Genomic DNA, 26,006 nt, shown 5'->3' with positions numbered 1-26,006 from the left:
GCGTGTGCTCTCCGGTTTTGAGCAAATTAGTGTGAATCCATCACAAATTGATTAGTATTAAATTTGGGAAAGACTTGATCTTCCAATGGGCATTTTTGGCAGAGATATTTGCATCAGGAGAGGAGAAAACGTGCCCTAAAGTCGACAAATTTTACATTTTCTAAATTTATTGTGCGTTTTCTCCTCTTCGGATGCAAACATCTCCGCAAAACGTGCCCATTGGGAGATCGTGTTTTTCGCAAATTTCATCCTAATTAAATTTGTGATAAATTGCCACTATTTTGTCCAAAATCTGTGACCATACGCTGGGAGACCTCCATTTCCAATGGAATGGGACTAAATTAGGCTTGAAAATGGGGAAAAGTTTCCTCCCGAAATACACTTTTGTTACCACCACCTAAAAGAAAGTTTATCTTACTTAACACGCCAATTTTGCAATGGGCACTAATTCAATTGTTACAAAATCTTTTGTTTTCTCGGCCTAGAAATCACGTCAGCCAACAACAATAATCATCCAATTAGTTCCTACAAATATAGAAACGTGATGTTCTCATCTTTCCCTAAAAAATAAATTGGATTCTTTCCACGTTATGAAGCAAAGTATAATTTAATTTCCTAAAAATGATGCGAAATCAAATAACAAATTTGGGACTTTTTTCCCTTTATTCCCTTTCACCCTTTCTCAACTTGTAACATGGTATTTATATATACGTCATGTTCAGAGGGCGGATATGCATTTACGAAAAACCGCTTGAAATACATAATATGCATCTAATATTTACGAAAAACACCGAAATAATTACGAAATATGTATGTACGAGAAAAAAATTAAAATCATCGAAAAATTTGTATTTTTAATTTAATATTTTGGAATTTTTGCGGTCCAATTTCTTTGAGCAAAATAATTTCGTCTTATTATATCGTTGAAATACTTATTAAATATCCGTATTTTTAAAAAATACCTAAAGGATTCACATATTTTTCAAATTATAGAGGAAATCCTCCAAAATATATGATGCGAAAAATGTTCGAAAAACACATAATGGTTGGTAACACACCCACTAAGGTTAATTGTTAGCGTCATAAAATGAAAACAAATAGATGGACATCCGTTCCCTGATTATGTTCCTCGTCATCATCACCTATGTAACAACATACTTACTTAATTCTCCAGAGGCGACGAGGGAAGTTTTAAAACACAGGGGACAAACAAAAGGACAAGAGAAGAGAACAATGAGTGGTGCGAGATGAGATGAGAGGGAAGCACAATAATAATGTTCCTATTCATCTAAAATACCTATAAATAGAGGGACAACCACCATCAGTGGCCGCGGAAGCGTAGGGACAAAGGGGCAATGTCCCCACGCTTATACGATGTCCCCATCATCTGACCATCTTATGCAAACCCCTACCTCCCTTATCGTACAATGGCAATGACCCCACATGTCCCCATACCTGTTCACTAATTCATATGACTAACTTAATACATGGAGCGAAGTAAGAAATGAAGTCCGATGAAGTGAAGTGAAATGAATTTAAACGAAAATGACAGAATGTGAATGAAAATCTTCAGTCAGAAATCGAGGTGACTAACTTTTGAATGAATACTAAATTTCTGAACAGGTATGGATGGATGTCCCCGCGTAGCTTCCGCGGCCACTGCCCACCACCTTTTCACTCCTCTCGCCCGGCTTCTTGCTTGATTAGCGGGAGTGACACCCACCCAGATTTCGGAATACAATTAATTGGAATAATGGGATTCCAGGAACACGTAATAACAAAGCGCTCGTAATAATAATGTCGCCAAACAAGGCCTTCAAGGGAGGCGGACGAGAGCTTATGTAAAAAAAAACCATGTCTTTGACACCTTGGACTTTGCCCGGGACAAAATAGCATCGTAATAATAAACCCTTACATGCAACGCGTGTAACAAAAGAGTGAAACCTTACATCAAAATTATTAATTATAATTAAAACATCTGTCTAAATTTATATGTCTGCAGCGATGTTTTCAACGTATGAAACGTACTTTGACCTCGTCAGTGGGATTAGATCAAAATTATTTATCCAGTTGGATCTTCGCTCTTTGAAAATAATTGCGATGTCTTTCTAATTTAAGAAAATCATGTCGTGACCTTGTGCCCTGCATCGTCCATTTTCTACTCAGGTCTGTCCCCTAACTAAATTGGTGATGTTTCTAATTGCAATTGTGTATTTAGATCAGCTTACGAGTTATCGCGGACCAACCAACACTACCAATCCCGACAGATGGACGGACAGACATAACGGTTTTCTTGTCACCCTCACTAATAAACGTATCGCTTCAATGTGCAACGTGTCACCAAAAAAAATAAGTATAGTTACACAATGCAACAAAGAAAACTTTGACGTAAATGACATCAAAAATTAGTTAATTAGGTATTAATCAAATGTATATATGCAAATACGTCACGTGACTAAAGACCTCAAAGTATCCCATTTTTGCTAGGTTAGGTTACAAACTTTACCCCTGAGTTTGTCAAATTTGAATGACTTCAACTATTTATTTATGGTAATAAGGACGCATGTACTTACATATCTCAAAATAGTTTTATCATGCCGAAGACCCGCTACTATCTTAAGTAGCCCTTAGCATATCCCAATTTAAAAAAATTATAAATATCGTCGCTTAACTTGAACGAAAAAGGCAAAAAAATCCTATCCTTCCAACACTTGAGGCAAGTCTTGAATCGATCCAGCCAGATTCGCTGACCCTTCACAACTTTACATCGTCTTTTGGTCAGTTCAAGTGGACATTTACAGCTCAGCAGGACCGACTCACTTCATAAGAAATCATGCATATCCTTATTTAGCATATTCCAGTCAAGTCACGTCACCATATTGCATAACATATTTAAGAGATACACCCGGTTTCACTCCGCTCAGTCGACGGCCATATGACATGATGAGTTCATTTGACGCCGTGCTACTGACACGTTGCCTTCTGCTGTCACTTCCAGTCCAGTATCTGCATCGTCATCATAATCTCGCGAGGAACGAAGCCAGCAGAAAAATATCAGAAACAGACGGGAGCAAGGATATCTACGATTTTATTTTATTTTATATCTCATTTCTCCTCTACAGACCTTGAATTGGAAAAAGTGCAATCATCGCTGAAATCACCAGCTAGCAATGAATGTCAGCTGCATATGTGGTACTCTTGGGGCGCTGTGTCATTCAATTGAGGCAGACTTGTCTCCCTACAACTTTCTCTGGCTAATAAAATTAATACAACTTTTATAATTTGCATACGTATGTACGTACCAATTTCTATTAATACGTAAGTACGATAATTTTCATGCTGATTTTCAACTAAATCGTCCGAAAAAACGGGCTTATCGGTGAAATCACCAACCAACCAGTAATGAATGTCAGCCGCATACACTACTTTCTCCGGTGGGGCATTATGTCACTCAATTGATATGTACGTGTCTCTCTAAAACTTTCTCTAGGTAATTCTAACCCCCAAAAATTAATACAACTTTATAATTTGCATATAAGTACTACTTTCTATTAATAAATAATTTCCATCATAATTTTCAACTTTTTATCGTACGATGAAACGAGACGAAAAAAATGGGTATCGTCATTCGCACCTATTTATTTTCCCCGATGGCGGTATGTCATTCTACTCGATGGATGGATCCAAAAACTTTCTCTGCTCATCAAAATCAATCCAAGTTTATAATTTCCATGTACTAATTTGTATCAATAAACAAATACAAACTATGAAATTTTCACCATATATAATTTCCAACATTAACTTTCCCTTTCCGCCGTATACACAAAAAACGTCGAGAAGAAAAAAACGGGCATCATCATCCACACCGATCGGGCATTCCACTCAAAAACTGTCTCTCTGCGTGATTCTACCCACAAAAATTTGTACAATTTCCACACTAATTCCTAAAATACCAACTAATTTTCACCACACATCCTTTCCAGCACTAACTTTCCCTTTCTCTAACATACAAATCCCCGAAAGTAAAAAAACGGGCATCGTCACCCACACTCCGTTTATGCATGTTCATATTGCCTTCACTTCTACACCACCCGTTGCTTCTCTCTCCTTTTCCATAAATCAGCCCCGAATCGCCCACTCCTGCCTCAGTCTCATCTCAACAACGCTCCTACCACGTTTCCAGCCAAGAGAGAAAGCAAGCCTCGCTTCGTCTCAGTCTCAAAACGAGCCCCACATTTCTCCAGCCAACACACATTTTCACAAAATCGAGAAACCCAAACAATAAAAATAAACTATCGCTGACAAAAATAAATCAAATTTGATTAGCTCCCGAAACAATTCCCGAAGGAAAAAAACGCGATAAATAAAAGAACGCCCACTTGATCTTCGCTACAAAATAAATTTCCACTCTCTCAAGAAAACAGGAAACTTTCACCAAATAAAATTATTATTCAATTGAGAAATCGTGACAGAAATCGAAATCGAATCCAATCCAGAAACTTGATAAAAAAACAGTGTCAAAAAAACTTCGGAAACTTTCGAAACTTTCGTGTATCAAATTACCCCTTCTGCTTCAGTATCAAAGATGAAAATGTTTGGGGAGCCGAGTATAAAATTAGGGATTTGTATCTTGGTCTATTTCCAAACACAATTTGTGCTCTCGTTCTGCCACCGGATTAAGACGAGGTCCGCGTCCGCCCCACAGCAGATCCACCACCAGGAGCAGCACCACCCTCAACAGCAGAATTATGGAGGAGGGGGACTCGTCGAGCTACAGGTAGAGAACTTTCTCAAATTATGACATGTCTCACTTTTCCCATCTTCACTTTCCCCGTCAGTTTCATCATCATGCTCGCTACTTGTGGTCTCATCTCATCTTGCATTAATAGATAGACACATCTTCTAGGGTAAATATACACGAAAAGTATCCAGCTAAGAATGGAGGTCTCCCAGCGGATGCGATCTGATTTTAAACAAATTAGTGGAAATTGATCGCAAATTTAATTAGTATAAAATTTTGAGATATTTGCATCCGAAGAGGCGAAAAGGCGCAGTAAATTTGGAAAGTGTATGTACGATTTGTCAACTTTAGGGATCGTTTTTCCCTTTCGGATGCAAACAAAATGGAGAAAAAATCATACCCTTTTCCTTCAGAGTTGATTAAAATTGGTAAAAAAAATTAAATTGATAAGAGAAGTTTCCTAACGGATGCTCCCAGATTTTTAGCAAATTAGTCTCAATCGGTCACAAAATTAATTAGGATTCATTCTCACAGAATTGTCCTTTTCTTATCTATTTGATCAGGCTCAAGACAGATCAAGATTTCCAGAACAAATTAGCACAAAAGTGTTGTTTCTCCACTTGAACTTTAACATCGCAAACTCTTGTATCTCTAAATTATTGTCACAATGAATCCAATCTGGCACCAAGATTTGCACAACACTTGAAACTTTATTACTCACAAATAAGGACATTGCCATCGTATAAAGGAAACCTTTTCTCTTCATTTTCGACCAGTGGCCGCGGAAGCGGGGGACATTAACATTTTGGGACAGGAGAGGGAAGGATTTGCATGACATAGGCATGCAGATGATACACTCAAAATAAGGTAGTAATGAATCATTACCATGCGGAATGACTATGTGTCTCTACCATGTCGGTTACGATTTGTCGTAGAAATGGTAATAATAAGTTCAGGGAAATTCGAATTTAATACATAATGGTATTCACTTCCTTAATATTTGGTAATGAATTTGAATTTCCCTGAAATTATTGTTACCATTTCTACGACAAATCGTAACCGACGTGGTAGAGACACATAGTCATTCCGCATGGTAATGATTCATTACTACCTTATTTTGAGTGTAGGGACCGTGAGGACATTGTCCCTCTGTCCGCATCCTTCCGCGGTCACTGAATGTCCACGAAATGCAAATGCGGACAAAGATTCGTTTGTTTGCAAGGAATAAAATCTGTTATTTTTTCATGGTGGGCGAAATGCAAACAAGTTCGGACAAAGGTTCGATTGGAGTTTGTTTGCAATAAAAAAAATCATGTATTAAATATTTGCTGGAACGAAACTGTATCGTTCCTGTGCCCTTTTGTGTCGTCCTTTTTGGTCAATTTCTGTCTTTTCTGAGCTAAATATGCACGCCACGCTGGACGACAAAGACAAGAGAGAGGAGGAAGAAGACTTACATAAAACAACACTCACTAAATTATTCCATTTGAATGAATCCGAACGTGCTTTTTCCTGTAAAAATAAATGTCCCGTATTTCTATCTGCTGCGACGCATTGATTTCATTTAGTGCAAGGAGTTGTATGTACAAATGCCAAGAATGCCAACCAATCCGCCGCGGCCGCCCACGGATTGGGGAGAGGACGCTACTTAATAATTTAACCAGTGTCTCCATAACGGGGAGAGTTTGGGGTAGTTGATACCTATTTTGGGGATAGATATATAGAAGCCGTAGATTTTTAATAAGTCACATGACTCCAATGGGACCCATGAAATCTTGCAATTTCTGCATTTTTATCCACATTGCACTCGTGACCTCAACAAAAATTCGGAAACGAACCTAACCTCCCACGTGGCTCTCGCACACTTTAAATGTGCTTAGTTTCTTAGTCCAGTGCTTAGTTTCTTGCGGATTTGCTATACATTTGTTTCACTGAACAGCAAGAAATGTGCGCCATCTAGCCACGTGCCGTATGAAGTATTTACAGCGGTAGGAATTGGTTTCTTGCACTTTGCATTTTTTGCAGGTCAAAATGTATACGTGCAAAAAAAAGAACACTTTATTTCCATTATTTCTTGCAAGTGGTTACTTGCACCCGAAACATTATTTCTGTAGTTTATACCCTCGATTCTGATGGAATATTTGCACGCAGGGGTGTATTATTCTAAAAAAAATAACTTTTTAATTTCCGAACCACGTTAACCAGTCCCACAAATTGCCCTCTATTATTGCCCCCCACGTCTTATAATATACTGCACATAATTTCCCTGCATCCTCATCTCTATTGTTCCTTGTACGATACAAATACCCCCGAAAATGCCACAATCCCCGGCAAGAAGAAAGCCCTGAGATATGGATGGATTCCTTGTATAGCGAGCAATTTCTCGTCCTCCTTATCCGTTTGCCACACTCATGCAAATCACTGAATTTTGGTGATTAGTGGGTTCAACTGGAATTAAGCTGGGGAAGGGAAACGATTTCATCCAACTCACTCTCCTACCACATTTTGTCTCATTTCTCCAGTCTAAATGCCACAATGGAAATGTAATCCGTTCTCGCAAGCCTTTTAATTGTGCCCTTTCCCAAATAATTTCGGACCATTTTCTCATCAAACTAGGGAATGGACGGCATCATTTTCAGTTCAGAGCAACCAATAATCCCAAATTTATCGATTATGTTTAGGTCAGATTTCTGGTAAATTTAGTTTCATAAATTAATTTTCTCGCCCTTTTCGAAAAACAAGCCTCATTAACGTAGAACCATGATGCATCGACAAAATCGAAAAAATCACAACATTTTAAATCATTTCTCCGCTCTGGGAATTTATTTTAAAATTTTGGAAATTTTGTGATCAGTGATTTGATTGATGGAATGGCGTTGAGTTTTTTGAGCCAGTTTCGACGAGTTCCAATTTTTCTGAAGGGTTCTTAAACTTGAGATCTCCTCCTTCAAAAAGGGTCAGAATCTGGAGTATATATATTTAAAAAATTGGCAACGACCTGCTCTACAAACTTGTCGGGCAGAAATTTTAAAATAAATTCCCGGAGCCAAAAAATGCTTAAAAATGTGCAGATTTTCAGGATTTTGGATATGAATCTTCCCCTCCTACGTTATTTAATTTAATTTATTTCATGACGTTGAAAAATTTGCGTCGTTTTGTTTTTCATTCTGAATCTGTTCTCTTCTGTGTCAATTAGTGCATTCAATTTTTCTCCCGTTACGTCACCTCCTCTTAATTCGCTCTTGTTCAGAGTCTCTCAAGTTGGTAGGCACGTACGTAGTCGGCTAAACCCTCAAAATCCGAAAGACACGACGGTGCAATTTCCTTTCAATAAAATTCCCTCACTTTGAATCACAATGTCGGCACAAATTCCAGCCCTTAATTTATTTCGGAACATGAAAATCATGGACGGACGTCAGTGGCCGCGGAAGGGTGGGTGGGGACAGAGGGGCAATGTCCCACAGTTTAACGATGTCTGTATCATCCGCCCAAGGTATGTAATCCCAATCCTCTCTTATCCTACACTCTTAGAAATGGGGTTACGATTATAACCAAAAAGTAAACATATGTGACTCTACCGCCGTGGTTATAAATTTGTCATCAAGTGGTTACAATTTTCACCGATTTGGTATTAAATTGTCGCCCGAGCTAATAAATTTATAACCAGCTGGTGACAAATTCATAACCACGGCAGTAGAGTCAAATACGTTTACTTTTTGGTTATAATCGTAACCCCATTTCTAAGAGTGGCCCCACATGTCCCCACAGCTTCCGCGGCTACTGATCCACGTCCCAAAGAAAACTAAGAAAAGACGAGTAAATAAAACGCCGATCAGTTTAAGACTTTCTCTTCTCTCGATCTTGAGCCGGGATAAAAATGGATGTTTTTTTATATTTACATTTCTGAATTTAAAACCTATCTTATTTTAAATCTTGGTATTCATTCATTCCTTTACTTTTGCATTCTGTTAAAAACTGTGAAAGATATGTACAAGATTTTCATACGCGTTTTCATTACGAAAAAAAGTTGTTAAGTTGAGTATTTATGAGATTCAGATTTAATTTGTAAAACCTACGCGGTGTGGGATTTTAAGAAAGCCCGAGTCAGAGTTTATCCATAGCACTGCAATTTAGTAGGTCTTAATTAAGTATCCCATCCTCTTTTAAAACTAAGTTTATGCCAAATTTAAAAAAAATCAAGGTTTTCGGAAACACAACCAATTTATATAAATATTTCCGTTATTATTTGAAAATTGTGTAAATCTTTTACATATTTTTTCAAAAATACATATAGTTTGTAAATATTTCAACGATGCGGTAAGAAATTTTTCTCAAAGAAATTGAATAGCAAAAAACAATCCGGATCATTAATTTCAATAATACAAATTTTGCAAAAATTATGGTTGTACATACATATTTTGGTATTTTTTTCGTAAGTACATATCTGCCTTAAGTCCTAAAATATCGCTCTCATTTATCTCCATAAATAAATTTCCATTACAACTTTGTCCATGATTTTTTTATCGCGTAATAACTAAAATTTTCTCCCTGCCATCCACGCACCTGGTTAATCTACAAGCTATGTTAACAAGCCATGAATAATTTATCAAGTGATAATGTTACGTCAGTTTGTAGGAAAGGAAGTAGGTGAGCATGTAACTAGCTGCGGAACAGTGGCCGCGGAAGCCGTGGGTGGGGGCATCGGGCATCGGGGAGCCATTAACATTGAAAGATATGGGAGGGACGGGTTTATACGACATGATGCAGACATCGAACAACCGTGGGCACATTGTCCCCATGCTTCCGCGGCCACGGATGAAAACCGTAGATTTATGAAATTATTAAAACCAATGGCCGCGGAAGCCGTGGGGACATCTGGGGCCATTAACATTGAAAGATAGGGAGACGTTTGAATAACATGGGTAGATGATGCCGACATCAAACAACCGTGGGGACATTGCCCCTCTGTCCCCTCACCCTTCCGCGGCCACTGGTATCCGATGACTACTTGACTATTAACCTCGATTTCCATCCTCCACGCCCACTCATCCCCTCATTTTCCTTCTTCCCAACTTTATTTCCCATCATACACACTTTTCGGAAACAATAACAGAAAGAAGGAATGAAACCTCCCTCAAGCCATGAATTATGCATGCATGCAAAAAGTTTACTGAAACGTGAAACTAATTATTATTCTCGTAAAGAATGAAATAACGTCTTGGCCAAAATGATGGGAAAAAATGTGAATGAAAATCGGTGAGTTGGGTTGATTGGTTTTTTCCCAATCACAAAGTTCTGAATTTTTTATCCTTTTATTGAACGAACCAGAATAAATAGCGGGTAAAATCGTTTGCGTTGCCATATTTCATGAATAACCAACTGTTTTACATAATATTTTAGATTTTCCATCACATTTCATGAATACAGAATAAAAGCATGAAAATAACCTACCGTCTTACATAGTTCTCAATTTTGGTTTAAAATTCTTTGCAAAACGCCACAAATAAAAATATGCATTATTTATTTCCTATGAGAACTTTTTTTTGCTATGGACCCCCTTAAACATTTGTATTTAAATTTTGATAAATGGTAATATTAGCTAGTGAAGTATGTTCAAACGATGCAAAAAATGCCTGTTAAAAAAATCCACATGTCAAGGGTACCTCTGAGGGACCCATCATATCTTTTACACATATCCCTTCATTGTGGGCCAACCAGAAGTCGTAAAAATATGGGGTTTGGATATTTTTTATCTAAATACGGTTGTCTAAAACGAACTTCAGTAAGGAGCTGCTATGTGACCTTTTTCACCTAAAGTTTGACCTCTATAAAAATTAAGTTTCACAGTTTATTAGCATGCCAATTTTATCACAATACATGTAAATTTAAAAGGTAAAACTTTAGATCAAAAAGGTCACGTAGAAGCTCCTTACTGAAGTTCGTTTTAGACAATCGTATTTAGATAAAAAATATCCAAACCCCATATTTTTACGACTTCTGGTTGGCCCACAATGAAGGGATATGTGTAAAAGATATGATGGGTCCCTCAGAGGTACCCTTGACATGTGGATTTTTTTAACAGGCATTTTTTGCATCGTTTGAACATACTTCACTAGCTAATATTACCATTTATCAAAATTTAAATACAAATGTTTAAGGGGGTCCATAGCAAAAAAAAGTCCTATAAGTTATTAACAGATATCATTGAGCCATTTGTCAAATCGATCATTCTAATTTTTCGAAAAATCGTTAACGTTTTTTCATATTTCATGAATAAAAGCATGAAAATTGTAAAAATAACTTTTTGTTTTGAGTAGTATTAGATTTTTAATTTGTTTCCAAAATTCGATGCAAAACGCCGCAATAAAAATTATGCGTTGTTTTTTTCAAATATTCTTTAATAGGTATCGTGGTACGGAAGCTCCAAATTTGTTCAATTCGATTTTTCGAAAAATTGTTTAGGTTTTCATATTTCATGAATAAAAGCATGAAAATTGTGAAAATAACTTTTTGTTTTGCGTAGTATTTTAGATTTTTAATTTTCGTCTAAAAATTGCTTGCAAAACGCCACAAATAAAATTTGTTTATTATTTATGTCCTACAAACTAAAATTTGTTTATTATTTATGTCCTACAAACTATTTAAAGGTGTCGTTGAGCAATATCAAATCGATTTATTTCAGTTTTTCGAAAAATCGTTTATGTTTTCATGTTTCATGAATAAAACTATGACAATCGTGCAAATAACGTACCGTTTTACGAAATATTTTAGATTTTAAATTTTTTCAAACAAAATCCGTTGCAAAACGCCACAAATAAAAAATATGCATTATTTATTTCCTATAAATTATTGAAAGGTGTCTTTGAGTAATATCGTCAAATTGATTTATTTCAGTTTTTCGAAAAATTGTGTTTTCATGTTTCATGAATAAAACTATGAAAATCGTGAAAATAACCTACCGTTTTACAAAATATTTTAGATTTTCATTTTTAGCCCGAGTCAGGGCTTATGGAACCGTCATGTCCGTCCGTCTGTCTGTCTGTCCGTCTGTCTGTCCGGCACGATAGAGCCAAAACGGCTGAACCGATTGACTTGAAATTTTTACCATATGCATATTGGACAAAGTTAGGAATCGAGTTCGAAGATGGGCGAAATCGGTCAAGTGGTTGACTGGTGGGGGTCATCGGAGTGGGTGGGGTATTATGCACCAAAATTTCAAAATTGTTATAGAGAGCTGAAATTTGGTACAGAGGTTGCTAATGGCTCCTACGAGATAAAAATGACTTCAAGTTGGAAAAATTTTCATCTTGAGTGACCCTATGGGGTGACCCATACCGATTTTTCAAAACCATCATATCGAACTGAAGTTTGGTGGAGAGGTTGCTTATCAGTCTTAATGAAAGAATACGATGTGATATTGGTAAAATTTTTATCCGGAGCGACCCTATGGCGTAACCCATACCGATTTTTAGAAATTACTTTAAAAAGATGAAATCCGGCACAATGATACTTAATGGCTTCTAATTAAAGATTATGAAGTTAAAAGTGAGCAAAGTGCAACCAGAGTGACCCTATGGGGCGACCCATACTGATTTTTCAAAATCGTTATATCGAGCAGAAATTTGATATGGAGGCTGAATAGCACATACATTACATCTTAGAACTTCAGGATGTTAAAGAAGCCCACTGGTCATGGTGGTCAAGGCACATGATTTGTAAATAATTCAAAAATTTGGTACCAAATAATAGAAACTATCTAACAAACTTTTAACCATCCACAACACGGAAGTTGGTGATATTATGTCGCTCAATTCGGAAAAAATTTTAGAAGGCTCTGACTTATTGAGTCAGGGAGTATGTCCCTGACTCGGGCTATATGGAGTCTGCACTGTAGGTTTTATTTTAGGTGTAAAAATTCTTTGCAAAACGCCACAAGTAAAAATTACGCACTATTTATTTGCACAATAAGTAAATAAAAGGTGTTGTTGAACAGACATGAATTTGTGAAGTGTGTTCGTTTAGATTTTTCGAAAAATTGGTTCCCTGTGTTATGAATAAAATGAAATAAAATCTTGAAAATCACGTACCGTTTACATAACTTTGTAGATTTTCATCTCAGGTTCAAAAATTCTTTGAAAATAAGTACGCAACAAGTAAATAAAAGGACGTGACGAAATTGTCAAATTTGTTCATTTCGATTTTACGAAAACTAGTACCCTTTAAACTGTAACGACGACAATAGTCGTTTTATAAGAAATGGTTTGATTCGGGAGTACGACAAAAGTCGTCCTGAAAAATCGTGGTCCTGGCGCGGAAGGACGACAATTGTCGTTTCTAGGAGGTCATTGATTTTCACCATTTTCTCTCCGCGACCTAAAATTTGTTGCAATTTTGAGGTATTTCTCCTATGCCAACACAATGTTAAATTTGAAAATTTTCTTCCCAAAAATTTGGATATTTCTAGTGATGGTAATCCGTAACCGATCCTATCCTAGGATCGTAAAAACTCGGATAGGATCGGATTTTCACACGGATCGGATAGAGGATCCGAGGATCAGACAATCCGATCCGAACCGATGAAATCCTAGGATCGCACAGGATCCTCGGATCATCCGGTGTAAACTCGTTTCACATTTGGTGAGTTCATCACATGGCGTACATTACCCGAACGAGCCGAATTATGTTATTATTCTACACCAGTTATTTTTATTTTGGCGTTGAAATCATACTAAATTGAATAATTTGAACGCCAAAATAAAAATAACTGGTGTAAAATAATAGGATAATTCGGCTCATTCGGGTAATGTACGCCATGTGATGAACTCACCAAAAACCGTTCCAATAAATAAAGAAAAGCAGCTGGTAAAGTTTTTCCATAGACACAAGGTGTCTCACACATATCATCCGCGGATATCCTACGATCCTAGAATCGGATCGTATCGGATTTCGAGTAGAACCGGGAGCCGATCCGATCCTAAAGCGAGCAAATCCGATCCGATCCGATCCTGTATTTATCCGATCCTATCCTACGGATCGGTTAATTTAGGGAAATATCATATTTCCCTATACAACTCAATGTTAAATTTTTGATTTTTCAGTTTTTCTAGTTTTATTAAAAACTCCTGAATTTTTCCTCCCGCGCCATGACCACAACATACTTATAGTGTCCCCGATTTAATGCATTTTCTTGTCATCAATCATACACGTTAAAGGGTTAATAATCAAATTTGTTCTTTTCGATTTTGAAAAATAGTTTACATTTTAATATTTTATGAATAAAATCATGAAAATAACCTACGGTTTTACATAATATTTTAAAATTGTGTCTAAAAATTCTTTGCAAAACGCCACAAATAAAAATTACGCATTATTTATTTGCGATAAATTATTAAAAGGTCTCATAGAACTTAATTACTAAATATGTCGAGTTCGATTTTCCATTTGCGCAATAATGAGATCAAAAATAAAAATATTTGGCTTGTTTTACGTCCTGGGAACAAAAATCTGTACTTTTGTTGATCATAGAATTCGTAAAAAAAGAATTTAAACGATTCAGTTTTTTTACGTTCTACACTTTCTTTTACTCTCTACTTTATCCAAACAAATATTTTTTTTGCAAACAAAATTACGCTTTTTCTCGTTACCAGTGAATGCATACAATTGCAATGTGCATAATTGCGACTCATCTTCTTAACCGAATCTGCCCTATTACTGAATAATAATAAAAATTCTTGTTTTACGTCTTAGGAATATAAATTCGTATTTTTTTAAAACTATTATAAAATTCAAACTATTAAGATTCGGTTTTTTCTCTACTTTATACAAACAAATAATATTTTTTGCACAAAAAACCTTCAGTTTTTCTCGCAAATTCTATATAAGTACCACTAAATGCATATTATATACAATTGCAATGTGCATAATTGCGAATCATCAACAGTCAACATAAATTTGTATTTTTTAACACTATTGTGTATCATGAAATGCAAATTATTAAGTCTTTTAAACGTTTTTCTCTCTACATTATCCAAACAAACAATTTTTTTGCACAAAGAATTTCTCGCAAATTCTACGTACCAGTAAATGAATAACCCGTATGTACACATACAATTGCGACTCATCTTGTTAACCGAATCTGCCAATGACTTGACTTTTCTGACGTGACGTGTCTGTCTGTCTATCTTTGTGCGTCCACCGTTTTACCCAGAATTGGCTGGGTGTGGTACGCTATACATACTTTTTGTGAGCTAATAAACTAGCTAAATTGATGACACGTAATATGACAGTTGCGCCGCTTATGCACAAATTCTGGTAATTTTGCCCACGTAAAAAAAATCCCACTCCTTCAACATTACTGGGTAATTGATTGAGTAATTGATTTCTGGGGAATATTAAGTTGCGTCACTCACTCTGAATTGCATGCAATTCAGCGAGTTGGTGAAAGTAGGACGTGTCGTGGTACCTGTAGATATCACAAAATTAACTTTATTGCACGTCCCATCCCATCAGTCATAACAGAGATTAGTGGGCAATAAACTCCGGTAACGGAGGTAATAAACTAGCGGAAACGGAGTGCTCGAGGTGCATCATTTGCTGGTAAAATTTAGCACCTTTGACTTTTCGACATTTAATGACCTCTGACCTCGCCACTACATAGGTCGATGTACGGCGAAATGATGACGATTTCTGAAATCCCTGAAGCAAAATACGTCTAAACCGGTGAAAACAAAAAATTCGACAGTTTTGGCCCTTTACATTATCACCGTGGCGTCGTGACCTTTTGAACTAACCAACCCCCTCTTCCTTTTAAAATTAAATGTATCCGAAAACAGAACTAAAAAAAGTTGATTGATTCGAGCATTATCGTGCTGACTGCCGGACAGACAAACGGACAAGTAGATCCAAAAGAAGAAAATCGACATTTTTGACATCACCTTGGCGTCGTGACCTTTTGACCTGCAAAGTTCAACGAACTTTCTCTTACTTTAAAGTTAGATGTATAGATCTCCAAACGCAGAACTTTAAAAGTTCAATCGTTCTACAGTTATCTTGCTGATAGACAGGCGGACGGACGGACAAATTGATCGCAGTAAGTATACGATTCACTTTTCTCGGTGCTAAAGGAGCGGAAAAAGTAAAAGTGAGCCCATTACACAGGAGATGAATTGATGTTTCGCTAAGCATGTCAAGCTTTGATATGCTTCCTGTCTGTTCCTTTTTCGGGTTTTGTGGTTGAGTAAAATAATAAATGGAGTGACGGACGAGTGACGTGACGTGTGGAGGTTTGTGCCAAAATGTGTCACTTCATCTCCTTCCGGCATAATCACAACTTTGTCTTCCTCATTTATTCCCCCTTTCCAAGCGGAAAGAAATCAAATAAAGGGTTCACAGAAAAACAGAAACGTTGAGCTTTTGTGATCCCAAAAGAAGAATGATGAGCTTCCGGCAGTTTGCATATCCTAGAAAAACCGTCGGATTATTTACGGGAAGGAAAATAAATAAATATTGGGGAAGGAATTGGGGGTAAATAAGCTAAGAGAGTGGGGTGAAAACACTTATTTTAAGGAATACTAATACGGACAAATTCATTAAGTCATAAAAGATCACAGAAATTCAGAAGATCACAGAAATTCAGAAAATCACAAAAATTCCAAAAGTCACAAAAATTCACAAAATCACAGAAATTTATAAATCAAGTAAAAAATCACAAAAATTCGAAAAATGACAAATCATAAAGTCATAAAAATTCAGAAAATAAAGAAATTCACAAAGTCATAAAAATTCAGAAAATAAAGAAATTCACAAAATCAAAAAAAAATCACAGAAATTCACAAAATCATAAAAATCCAGAAAATAAAGAAATTCATACAATCACAAAAAAAAATCACAGAAATTCACAAAATCGTAGAAATTCATAAGATTTACAATGTCATAAAAAATCAAAAATTTGCAAAAATTCACAAAATTCATAAAATCTGAAACTCATATTTACCATTCCCCTTAATGTATCTAAATCAATCTTAAAGATGCGAAATTTCCCTCAAAAATTGTATCGACGTCAAACTCACTCAATTTCTAAAAAAATTTTTGTCCTTATTTCCGTAGGAATCCTTCCCCCTGCAAATCGACCCATTGGACTTGCTCTCAGCGTCTGAAAACAACAATCACCGCCTCCCTGTGCCACTCCCACTTTCAGACATTCTTCTACCCCAACAGGTCCTCCCCCAGGAGCAGCAGACCCTCCAAAAAAATACCTTCCACGTTATCGACGGTAAGCCAAAAAAGCAAAATTACGAAAATACAAAATAAAAAAGTACCCAATTTTCCCCCTTCAAAAAATACCTTCCACGTTATCGATGGTAATTAAGCCCAAAAAATTACAACATACCATAAAAAATTACCCAATTTTCCCCATCCAAAAAAAATACCTCCCACATTATCGATGGTAAGTCGGTCAAACTAAAAAAAAATATGACAAAAAACACCAAATTTTCTCACGACTGGATACACACACACAGTGGCCGCGGAAGGCTATGTGGGGACAGAGAGATAATGTCCCCACGGTTATTCTATATCCCCGTCATCTTCCCATATTATGCAAACCCCTCCCTCCCTTATCCTACAATTTTAATGTCCCTATATGTTCCCACGGCTTCCGCGGCCACTGCTAAATACCATATAGGTGCATTTATCTGGACCTCACTCACTCATTCACGACCAGTGGCCTCGGAAGGGTGTCGAGACAGAGGGACAATGTCCCAATGGTAGTTCGATGTCCGCATCATTTCCCCTGTCCTACAATATTAATGTCCCCCGATGTCCCCACCCCTTCCGCGGCTACTGTACACACACACACACAATAAAAAATATCGAGTGGGTGGACTGGTCTGAATACAATTGTGCCAAATTTCTCATCTCATCTCATCGATACAGACAAATAATGGTGCTTTCACTGCTTTCTCCACCCGCACTAAAAGTTTATTTCATTCTATCTACAATGTTCTGGAAAAGTGGTGGAAAAGTAGTCGATTCTTCCCCTTTAAGAGTGATGAGAACCCATTAAAACGTTGTAAACCAGGTTATACTCGCTTCTTTTTTGGTGAATGTCATCATTCCCGATACATTTTCGGAGGGAGACAAGTGACAAAAATTCGTGTACACTGTTAAAAATCTGGTAGACTTACACTCAAAATAAGGTAGTAATGAATCATTACCATGCGGAATGACTATGTGTCTCTACCACGTCGGTTACGATTTGTCGTAGAAACGGTAATAATAAGTTCAGGGAAATTCAAATTTAATACATAATGGTATTCACTTTATTAATATTTGGTAATGAATTTGAATTTCCCTGAACTTATTATTACCATTTCTGCGACAAATCGTAACCGACGTGGTAGAGCCACATAGTCATTCCGCATGGTAATGATTCATTACTACCTTATTTTGAGTGTAGATACCTACTCTGTACTGGTATATTGATTTGGTAAAAACTTATTACCGGATTGGTAGTAGTTTGTTTCTGAGCGGTGTCCTTACCACAACTTTACTAAACAGTAATGCACGTTATTACCAGTGTCAGTATAGAGTCATATATGTACTCTGGTAATGATTTAATACCAGTTTTCTTAGGGTGATACATATTGCGATAGATACTTGCATGATTTCCACTTGTCCCCGTTTGCCTGTTCACACGAATTTTGTATTTCTTTTTCTCCTCTTAAACATTCACTCAACTCACTAAACGACGACCACCTCCTCCTCCTCCTCAGGCATTATTGTGCTCCTAAGTATGTGGGGAGAAAGCAGTGTAAACATTAATTTGTCAAGTGGATGCTTGCCCACCTACATACTCTACTGCCACACTAATAACAATAATAAACCTTTACTTTGGACATAAACGAACGTAAAGAAGTAGCGGCAAGAAAGCGATTAAAATTTATTTTAAAATTCTTTTAAAAAAACGAGTGAAAGTAATTTTATAAACGTTCGACTGGCTGGATTTTTAGTAACTCCTGGAGAACAACTGGAATCACCAAGCATGTAAATTTAGGTCCAATTTGGCGTGTAGCGAAAAGCTCGAAAGTTCACATTGACCATGACCTCAGTTCAGTGACCCCATTTTTCAACTCGATTTAGGTCATACATAAAATTGGAAATACTGTTTGAATTTGAATATATCGAGGCGTTCGAGAGGTATCTGTTTTGCTAAGGGACAGACAGATAGACAGACAAAACGATTAGAAGATGCTATCTCTTTCTTCTAGAACATTCCTTACTTTTACTTTTAAATAACGGACGGACGGACGGACAGACAAACAGACCAAACGATTAGATGATCCTCTCTCTAGAATCCTTCACTTCTAGTTAACGGACGGACAGACAAAACGATGACAAAAAGTAGCTTCCGCTCTCTCTCTTCTCGAGGATTCTTCACGTTCCATGAATGCTTTCACTTTCTCCCCCACAAGAAAAATCCACTCGACCCAAATACACTTCTCAATTCTCTCACCTACGCTGATTCTCACCAAGCTGCTGCTTCTGCCGGTCGGTGTGGGTTGGGAGAAAGTCATTTCATTATGATGAGAAAAATCTCGCCTGAGAAAACATTTGTCAACCCGGAATGTAACCAATCTCGAAAAGTGTTTGGAGAGTGGAACAAAATGGGAAAAACGTGTTTAAAATGTTTCCCTTGTTTGAAATTAATTTCAATAAAGAAAAGAATTAAATAGGTAATCAAGTTTTTGCTCTTTTCTTGATTGGTTATTTGGTTGGTTTAGAAGAAATTGGAATTTCCTCCTCCTCTTGACACCCTTTTTGAACGGGGAGAAAAGCCATTATTTGAGCAAACAAGGGAGAGAAACTTGTTCAATTATATTGTTTCTCTTGAAACTCTTTGTTTTTCTTGATGATGACGGCAAAGAGGGAACAATCTCATGATTCGAAAAGAATGGAGGTCTCCCAGCGGATGAGATCCGATTTTTGGGCAAATTAGTGGAAATCGGGAACAAATTTGATTAGGATAAAATTTGCGAAAGACGCGATCTCCGAATGGGCACGTTTGGCGCAGATATTTGCATCCGAAGAGGAGAAAACGTGGAGGAAATTCGGAAAGTTTAAAATTTGTCGACTTTAGGACGCGTTTTCTTCTCTTCGGATGCAAATATCTCTGCCAAACGTGTCCATTGGGTTGGGAGATCGGGAAGCATCAAATAAGAAGAAAAGTATTTTTGCAATGTTGACAAAAATGTGAAATATAAACGCCAGAAAAATAATTATAGGAAAAATGAAATTTTGTACAATAAGTATCAGGTTGTTAATTGAAGAATGAATTGTTCAATTTGAGAAAAAAAGTTTCTATTCACTTGTAAATTTCGTGCTAATTAAATTTGTGATCGATTGAGACAAAGTTGGTAAAAATCGGAGAGCATACTCTGGGATGGGAGACCTCGGGTGAAGATGAGGGCAAAGAATTCGCAATTTGGATGCGATGTATGCATGCAAGGCAAAAGTCTCAATTGTTCTTTATTCTATTCTATTCAGAGCGAAATCCATTTTGAGTTGTTGGAGAGCACAAGCTGTCTCTTTCCCAGGAGGAGGTGTTAAGTTCAATTTGACAAGAATGTCTAATAAGAAAGAAAGTAGTGCTGCATGCTGCATGGGGGCAGAAACCGCTGCTTTCACCCAGTGTCACAAAAATCGGCATATTCATCCAGTGGCCACGGAAGCCGTGGGGACATCTAGGGGACATTTACAATGTAGGATGGGGGAGGGTGGTATTTATATAAGATGGGCAGATGATGCGGATATCGAATAACGGGGGGATATTTTCCCCTCTGTTCCAACCGTTCCGCGGCCACTGAATCTACCACCCACGCACCCATGTGAGGATGAGTAATCAGAATAAATCTTAAAATCCAGTCAGTAATAAAACCCACTTTTTTATAACCTTTATGCAGTCACCAATCATCATGATTCCTGTCAAACTGTGTGGTCTCCATGGGACACTAAAAATCCTACCAGTCGAACGTTCGTGAATTAGTTTTGTCTGTTTTCAAAGGAAAAAATTTCCATATGACAGACTTAAATTGAAATTGACAAATTTCGCAATTTTATGCTTTATGCAGTCATCACAAATGTGTATCCATCAATCGTCGTAATTCCTGTCAAAATGTGTGTTCTGTACGTTCAAACCCCGACCTTTGCAAATTTACCCGTTTACGAAAGGATTTTGCATCCCATGACTTAATTGATGAAAACCTAAATTCACAAATTTTTAGCCTTATGCAACCATCACGAATGTCATGTGATCCCTGCCAAAATGTGCGCTCTGCACGGGTCACTAAAACTCCAGCCAAGCGGTAACTTTATGAAAACCTAACAAATTTTTCGATTGTCAATTTTTGAGCTTGATGCAACCATCACGAATGAACGTACCTGTCATAACGGTCAAATTTGTGTTCAGTAAAAATCTAAAACCTTACGCAATTATCTATCAATTATCATGATCCCTGTCAAAATGTGTTTTCTCCACGGGTCACTAAAATTCCGGCCAGTCTGCAACCTTAGTTTTGTCCGTCTTTTAAAGAATTTTCATATGTATGATGAAATCCTGCCTCGGAATTGGCACATTTTTTTTATTCGCAATTTTGAACTTTATGCAATCATCATCAATGAACGTACATGTCCTAACGATGTAATGAACGTCAAAATTTGTGTTCTGCACACCTCACTAAAAAAAATCCAGGCCGATTTTCATAAATTGAGTGTTTTACCCATTTTTTAAGAACTTCTTATAAAAACTTAAATTGACAAATTTCTGGAAATTTCTCAATTTATATTTTCAGAATGCGTAAAGATCACTCTGGAAGAGGGCGTCTACCACTTCAAGTCTCGCGGAGGCAGTGACCAAGTTTGCGGGCTGTACTTGGTCTCCGACCCGGACAAAGCCATCGTCATTCACGTGGACTACATCGACGTCCGATGCCAGGACAAAGGACTTATCAGCGTAAGAAGCACAACTATTATTACGATTTTGACATATTTCATGCCCTATAATTTGATTAATGACATTGCTCCGGCCACCACCCTGACCGAGTAAAACCTGTCGGAATTTACGTCATTTATGACCTAATGACTCGTGCCGTGAGTCACCGAACAATAGATACAAGTCATTCCAGGTTTCAAAGGAATTATGTACGCATTCACAGAGATTTAATCACCGCCCTCGTTCCTTCCCCACCTTCTGAATTGTATTGTGTACACGATTGGCATATCAAGTAGTTGTCACATTAATTGTTATGCAAGGAAAGAGGAGAAAGTTGATGCGCATTTCGTAATCTTAAACACGTAATTGTGCCCCCGCTTTTTTAAGACTTTCTCCTAATCTGCATACGTCAGAAAATAGGTTATTTATTCGCAAATTTTTGGATACAACTTGTTGAGAAAGAGAAAATTGACGTGCATTGCAACATCTGCCATATTACAGTAAATTCTGTCCCCATTTTTAAGACTCTCGCTCAGAAAATGTGTCATGTATTCACCAATTTTTGGAAACAACTTATTGAAATAGAGAAATCAGTTAATGTGAATTGCATAATCTTTCATGTAACAGTAAATTTTGCCCCCGTTTTCAAGACTTTTTCGATCAAAATATGTGTCAAGTATTCACAAATTTCTGAATACAACTTGTTGCTTTTACATACACCGGATATCTGCACGGAGTGTATGTCACGTTACAGATTTGTCCCCCTGGGGGAAAGTCATTCCTAATTGTGTGCTGACACAATAACTAAAAGCAACATCCTGGCATCCATCCATCAAGCAAGATATCATCAATCCCATCAACTTGGGATTCAACTTCATCATCATCCAAAACCACTACACGTTCCCACCAACTGAAGTACACATGTGCATCTGCATCTATCTAGTTCATGGTTCATACATAAGTATGATCTCGAACAAATGCAATGAAAAACTTGACCCAAAAACGTTCCATACGTTTCCATTCCCCCCTCAAAAAGTCTGCAAGCAACTAGTTTAATGTATGTAGTTCTTTGACAAAAACCACATGTTACATACATTACTGTCAAATCGTAGGCGTGCCCTTGTTTTTGTGCAGCAACACAACAGTGCATATCACGTTACAAAACTTTCACTCACCCACTTTGACAAAGTATCCACCATCGCATTATTACATAGAGCTGGACCAGTGGCCGCGGAAGCATGGGGATACAGGGACAATGTCCCCACGGTTGTTCGATGTCCGTATCACTTGTCCATCTTATATAAACATGTCCCTTTTCTACAAGGTTAATGTCCCCACGGGTTCCGCGGCCACTGGGAGAATTCAGGCTACTCAAATGTATGTACATGATGCAGTGGCCGCGGAAGTGTGGGAACAGAGGGACAATGTCCCCATCATCTCCCCATGTTATATAAATCCTTCCTATTCTACAATTTTCCTGTCCCCACATGCCCCCGCAGCTTCCACGGCCACTGAGCAGAACCACATTATTACATAGTATGTATTCATATATACCGAAAGTTTCCTCTACTCTGCCCGATGAGAAATCGGATAGGAGGGTAGCACGTCACTTTTAAAAACAAGGCTATCTTTGATGCAAAAAGGGTTGTCATTATTTACCAAAATTTGATACGATTGTCCACCCACGACCAACCTGCCAGCCAGGCAACGCGATTGTCCACGTTATCATCAAACTTCTCTAACTTTGTCTAGACAGCTAAAATTACGTGGTGAAATTTATCAAAAGTTTCCAAAAGTCGGCGATCAAAGAGTTAGATCGTCAAGAGGCGTGCACGCATTCACGAATGGCATTGACATATCGAAATATCGAGCTGATTTTCTTTATTTGATTATGTTTTTTTTTGCATACGCAACGCAATTCGGAGCGTGGGTGGCTTGGTTTTGTTCTTCACTATTGTTATGAGTAGAGGGCGGATATTTATGTATTTATTTGCAAGTTTTTCATTTGATGAGGATGGAAGTTCAAATTTTGTGGGTGTGTTGCCTAATTCCTATGGATTTCAAAAATTTGAAAATATTTTTTATAAGTATTTTTATAGATTTGTAAATAGGTTTTCAGCCATTTAAATATTTCCGTATTTTTCAAATACGAAAATACGAAAAAATACGAAAATATTTTCCTTTTATTTTGCAAAAAATATATATTTTGTAATCTTGAACGCCATAAAACGAAATTTAGACTTCATAAATAATTAAACATTAGGAAAAGATATTTTGCTTAAAGAAATTGAAGTACAAAAAATCTTGAAGGTTATATTCAGAAATATAAATTTTGTACAACTTATTTTTTTCCTTAATTTTAATGGATTTCAAAAGTTTCAAAATATTTATACATATTTTTACAGATTTATATAAATAGGTTTCAGCCATAATAAATATTTCTTATATTATTTGAAAAATTCGTAAATCTTTTACATATTTGAAAAATAAATATATTTTGTAAATTTTAACGCCATAAAGCAAAATTTGGATTTTACAAATAATTAAACGTTATGACAAAATTTTTGCATAGAAGAAAATGAAGTTCAAAAAATCCGTCTTATATTCAGAAATATAAATTTTGTAAAACTTTTTTTTCGTACATATTTCGCAAATATTTTGGCGTTTTTTATCTCAAATACTAAATACATATTTCAGCGATTAAAAAAATACATATCCGCCCCCTGATTTTGACGGACATGCCATGGATCGTTGATTTTTTTTATGGGAAACATCAATATTTTTTACGCCTTCGTGTGTCGATCTGGGAGGAAAAGTTCTCATATTTGATTATGCATGTATTTATTATGCGAAATGACGTAGGTAGGTAAAAAAACCTGGTAATTTTCCGCTTGATCAATCATCCAGAATAAAGAGAAAGTTAAAGTTTCTCTCGTTTTCTTTCTCCCACAAAAAAATTAACCATGAATAAAACACAACTTTCACTCGAACAAAAAAATTAATTTTTGAAATAAATTTATAACCAGAAATGTCTTTAAAAAGTAATATTTTAGATCCAACTGTTTTAAAAATGCAAAAAATGCTAAAATTTTTGAAACATAATTTCATAACCAGAAATGTCTTCAAATATCTTTAAAAAATAAATATTTTAGATCCAAATTTTTTAAAGACATTTCTGGCTATGAATTTATTTCAAAATTTTTTTTTAACATGCAAAAATTAGCAGTTTATTAGACCCACATTTTTTAGGAACTTTTGACCAACCGTTTGTTTTAAACGGTTAACTTTGGTAAATTTCTAAATATAGAAAACAACTAAACCAATTATTTGCCTACCCTTTTCATTCTTTCTCAGAAATTATTCATACAATAGAAATTGCAATACCTCCAACGGAATTTCACAATAATTTATTTCAAAACCAATTTTTTAGTTAGCAAAAATTGGCAGTTTATTAGATCCACAGTCTATTATGAATTCTTAGCCATTATTTTTTTTTAATTTCTAAATATAAGTAGAAAAAACTAAAACGGTATTTTGCCCTTTTCAGTCTTTCTCACAAATTATCCATACAATCGACATTGCAAAACTTGCCACTGCATTTCACAATCTTGTCGACTAGCATGCAAAATTTTTCATGGTACGATTACATGGTTATTTTATGGTTCGATTACATAAATAACACACCAAAAATAACGATGTAATAATGACAATGGCGACATTCCCCTAATTTTTCACATTATTAGAATTCCTATCTGGCTTCATTATTAGTTTGACAGCATTCCATTCCACCCACGCCCACGCTTTCTTTTCTTATGAACAAGCCGACCTATTCTTTCTTGGCGTGCAATTCGATACCGTAAATGAAATGAGGCAAGGAGGAGACAACGACACAATGCAAATGTCAAGAATGATATGACGCACGCACAAAATAACCACTTTCTCCGCTAGTTACGAGTACAAGGTGCCATTTCACAAGTTTATGGAATTTAGCGAATTAGCTAAAATTAGGGCAACATTGTACAACTAAAATTCATTCCACGGTAAAAAAAATAGATGACAAATTTAACCAAAACAAAACTGTAAAAAAACAGTTTGACTAATTTGTACACCATTTCTGAAAATTGTGACGTTCGGTGTTAATTTGAAGCTGAAAAGATGTGTCATAGTCCGTGAAGAAGTAATTGATTGTCTATTACGAATTAGTAAAAATTAGGACATTGTATAACTAAAATTCATCTCATGGTATGCTAAAAACAAAACCAATACTGGTTGTAAAAA

The 26,006-nt window shown here is 36.5% G+C and overlaps 1 protein-coding gene across 2 annotated transcripts in view; it reads left to right on the top strand.

The window, feature by feature from the left end:
• Window positions 1-4,163: 4,163 nt before the first annotated feature.
• Window positions 4,164-26,006, top strand: part of LOC110856073 (corticotropin-releasing factor-binding protein) — a 33,023-nt gene continuing 11,180 nt past the window's right edge. For both annotated transcript variants that reach the window (XM_035856693.1, XM_022104514.2), the window contains exons 1-3: window positions 4,164-4,777; window positions 16,847-17,012; window positions 21,589-21,749. In XM_035856693.1, the coding sequence (XP_035712586.1) occupies window positions 4,586-4,777; window positions 16,847-17,012; window positions 21,589-21,749 (519 nt within the window). In that variant the 5' untranslated portion in view covers window positions 4,164-4,585. The remainder of the gene's footprint in view (window positions 4,778-16,846; window positions 17,013-21,588; window positions 21,750-26,006) is intronic.

The sequence above is a fragment of the Folsomia candida genome, unplaced genomic scaffold, assembly GCF_002217175.1.
Source record: "Folsomia candida strain VU population unplaced genomic scaffold, ASM221717v1 Fcan01_Sc014, whole genome shotgun sequence".
Taxonomy (NCBI): Eukaryota; Metazoa; Arthropoda; class Collembola; order Entomobryomorpha; family Isotomidae; genus Folsomia; species Folsomia candida.
Note: the sequence above shows the minus strand (reverse complement) of the source record. Positions and strands in the feature narration are given on the sequence as shown.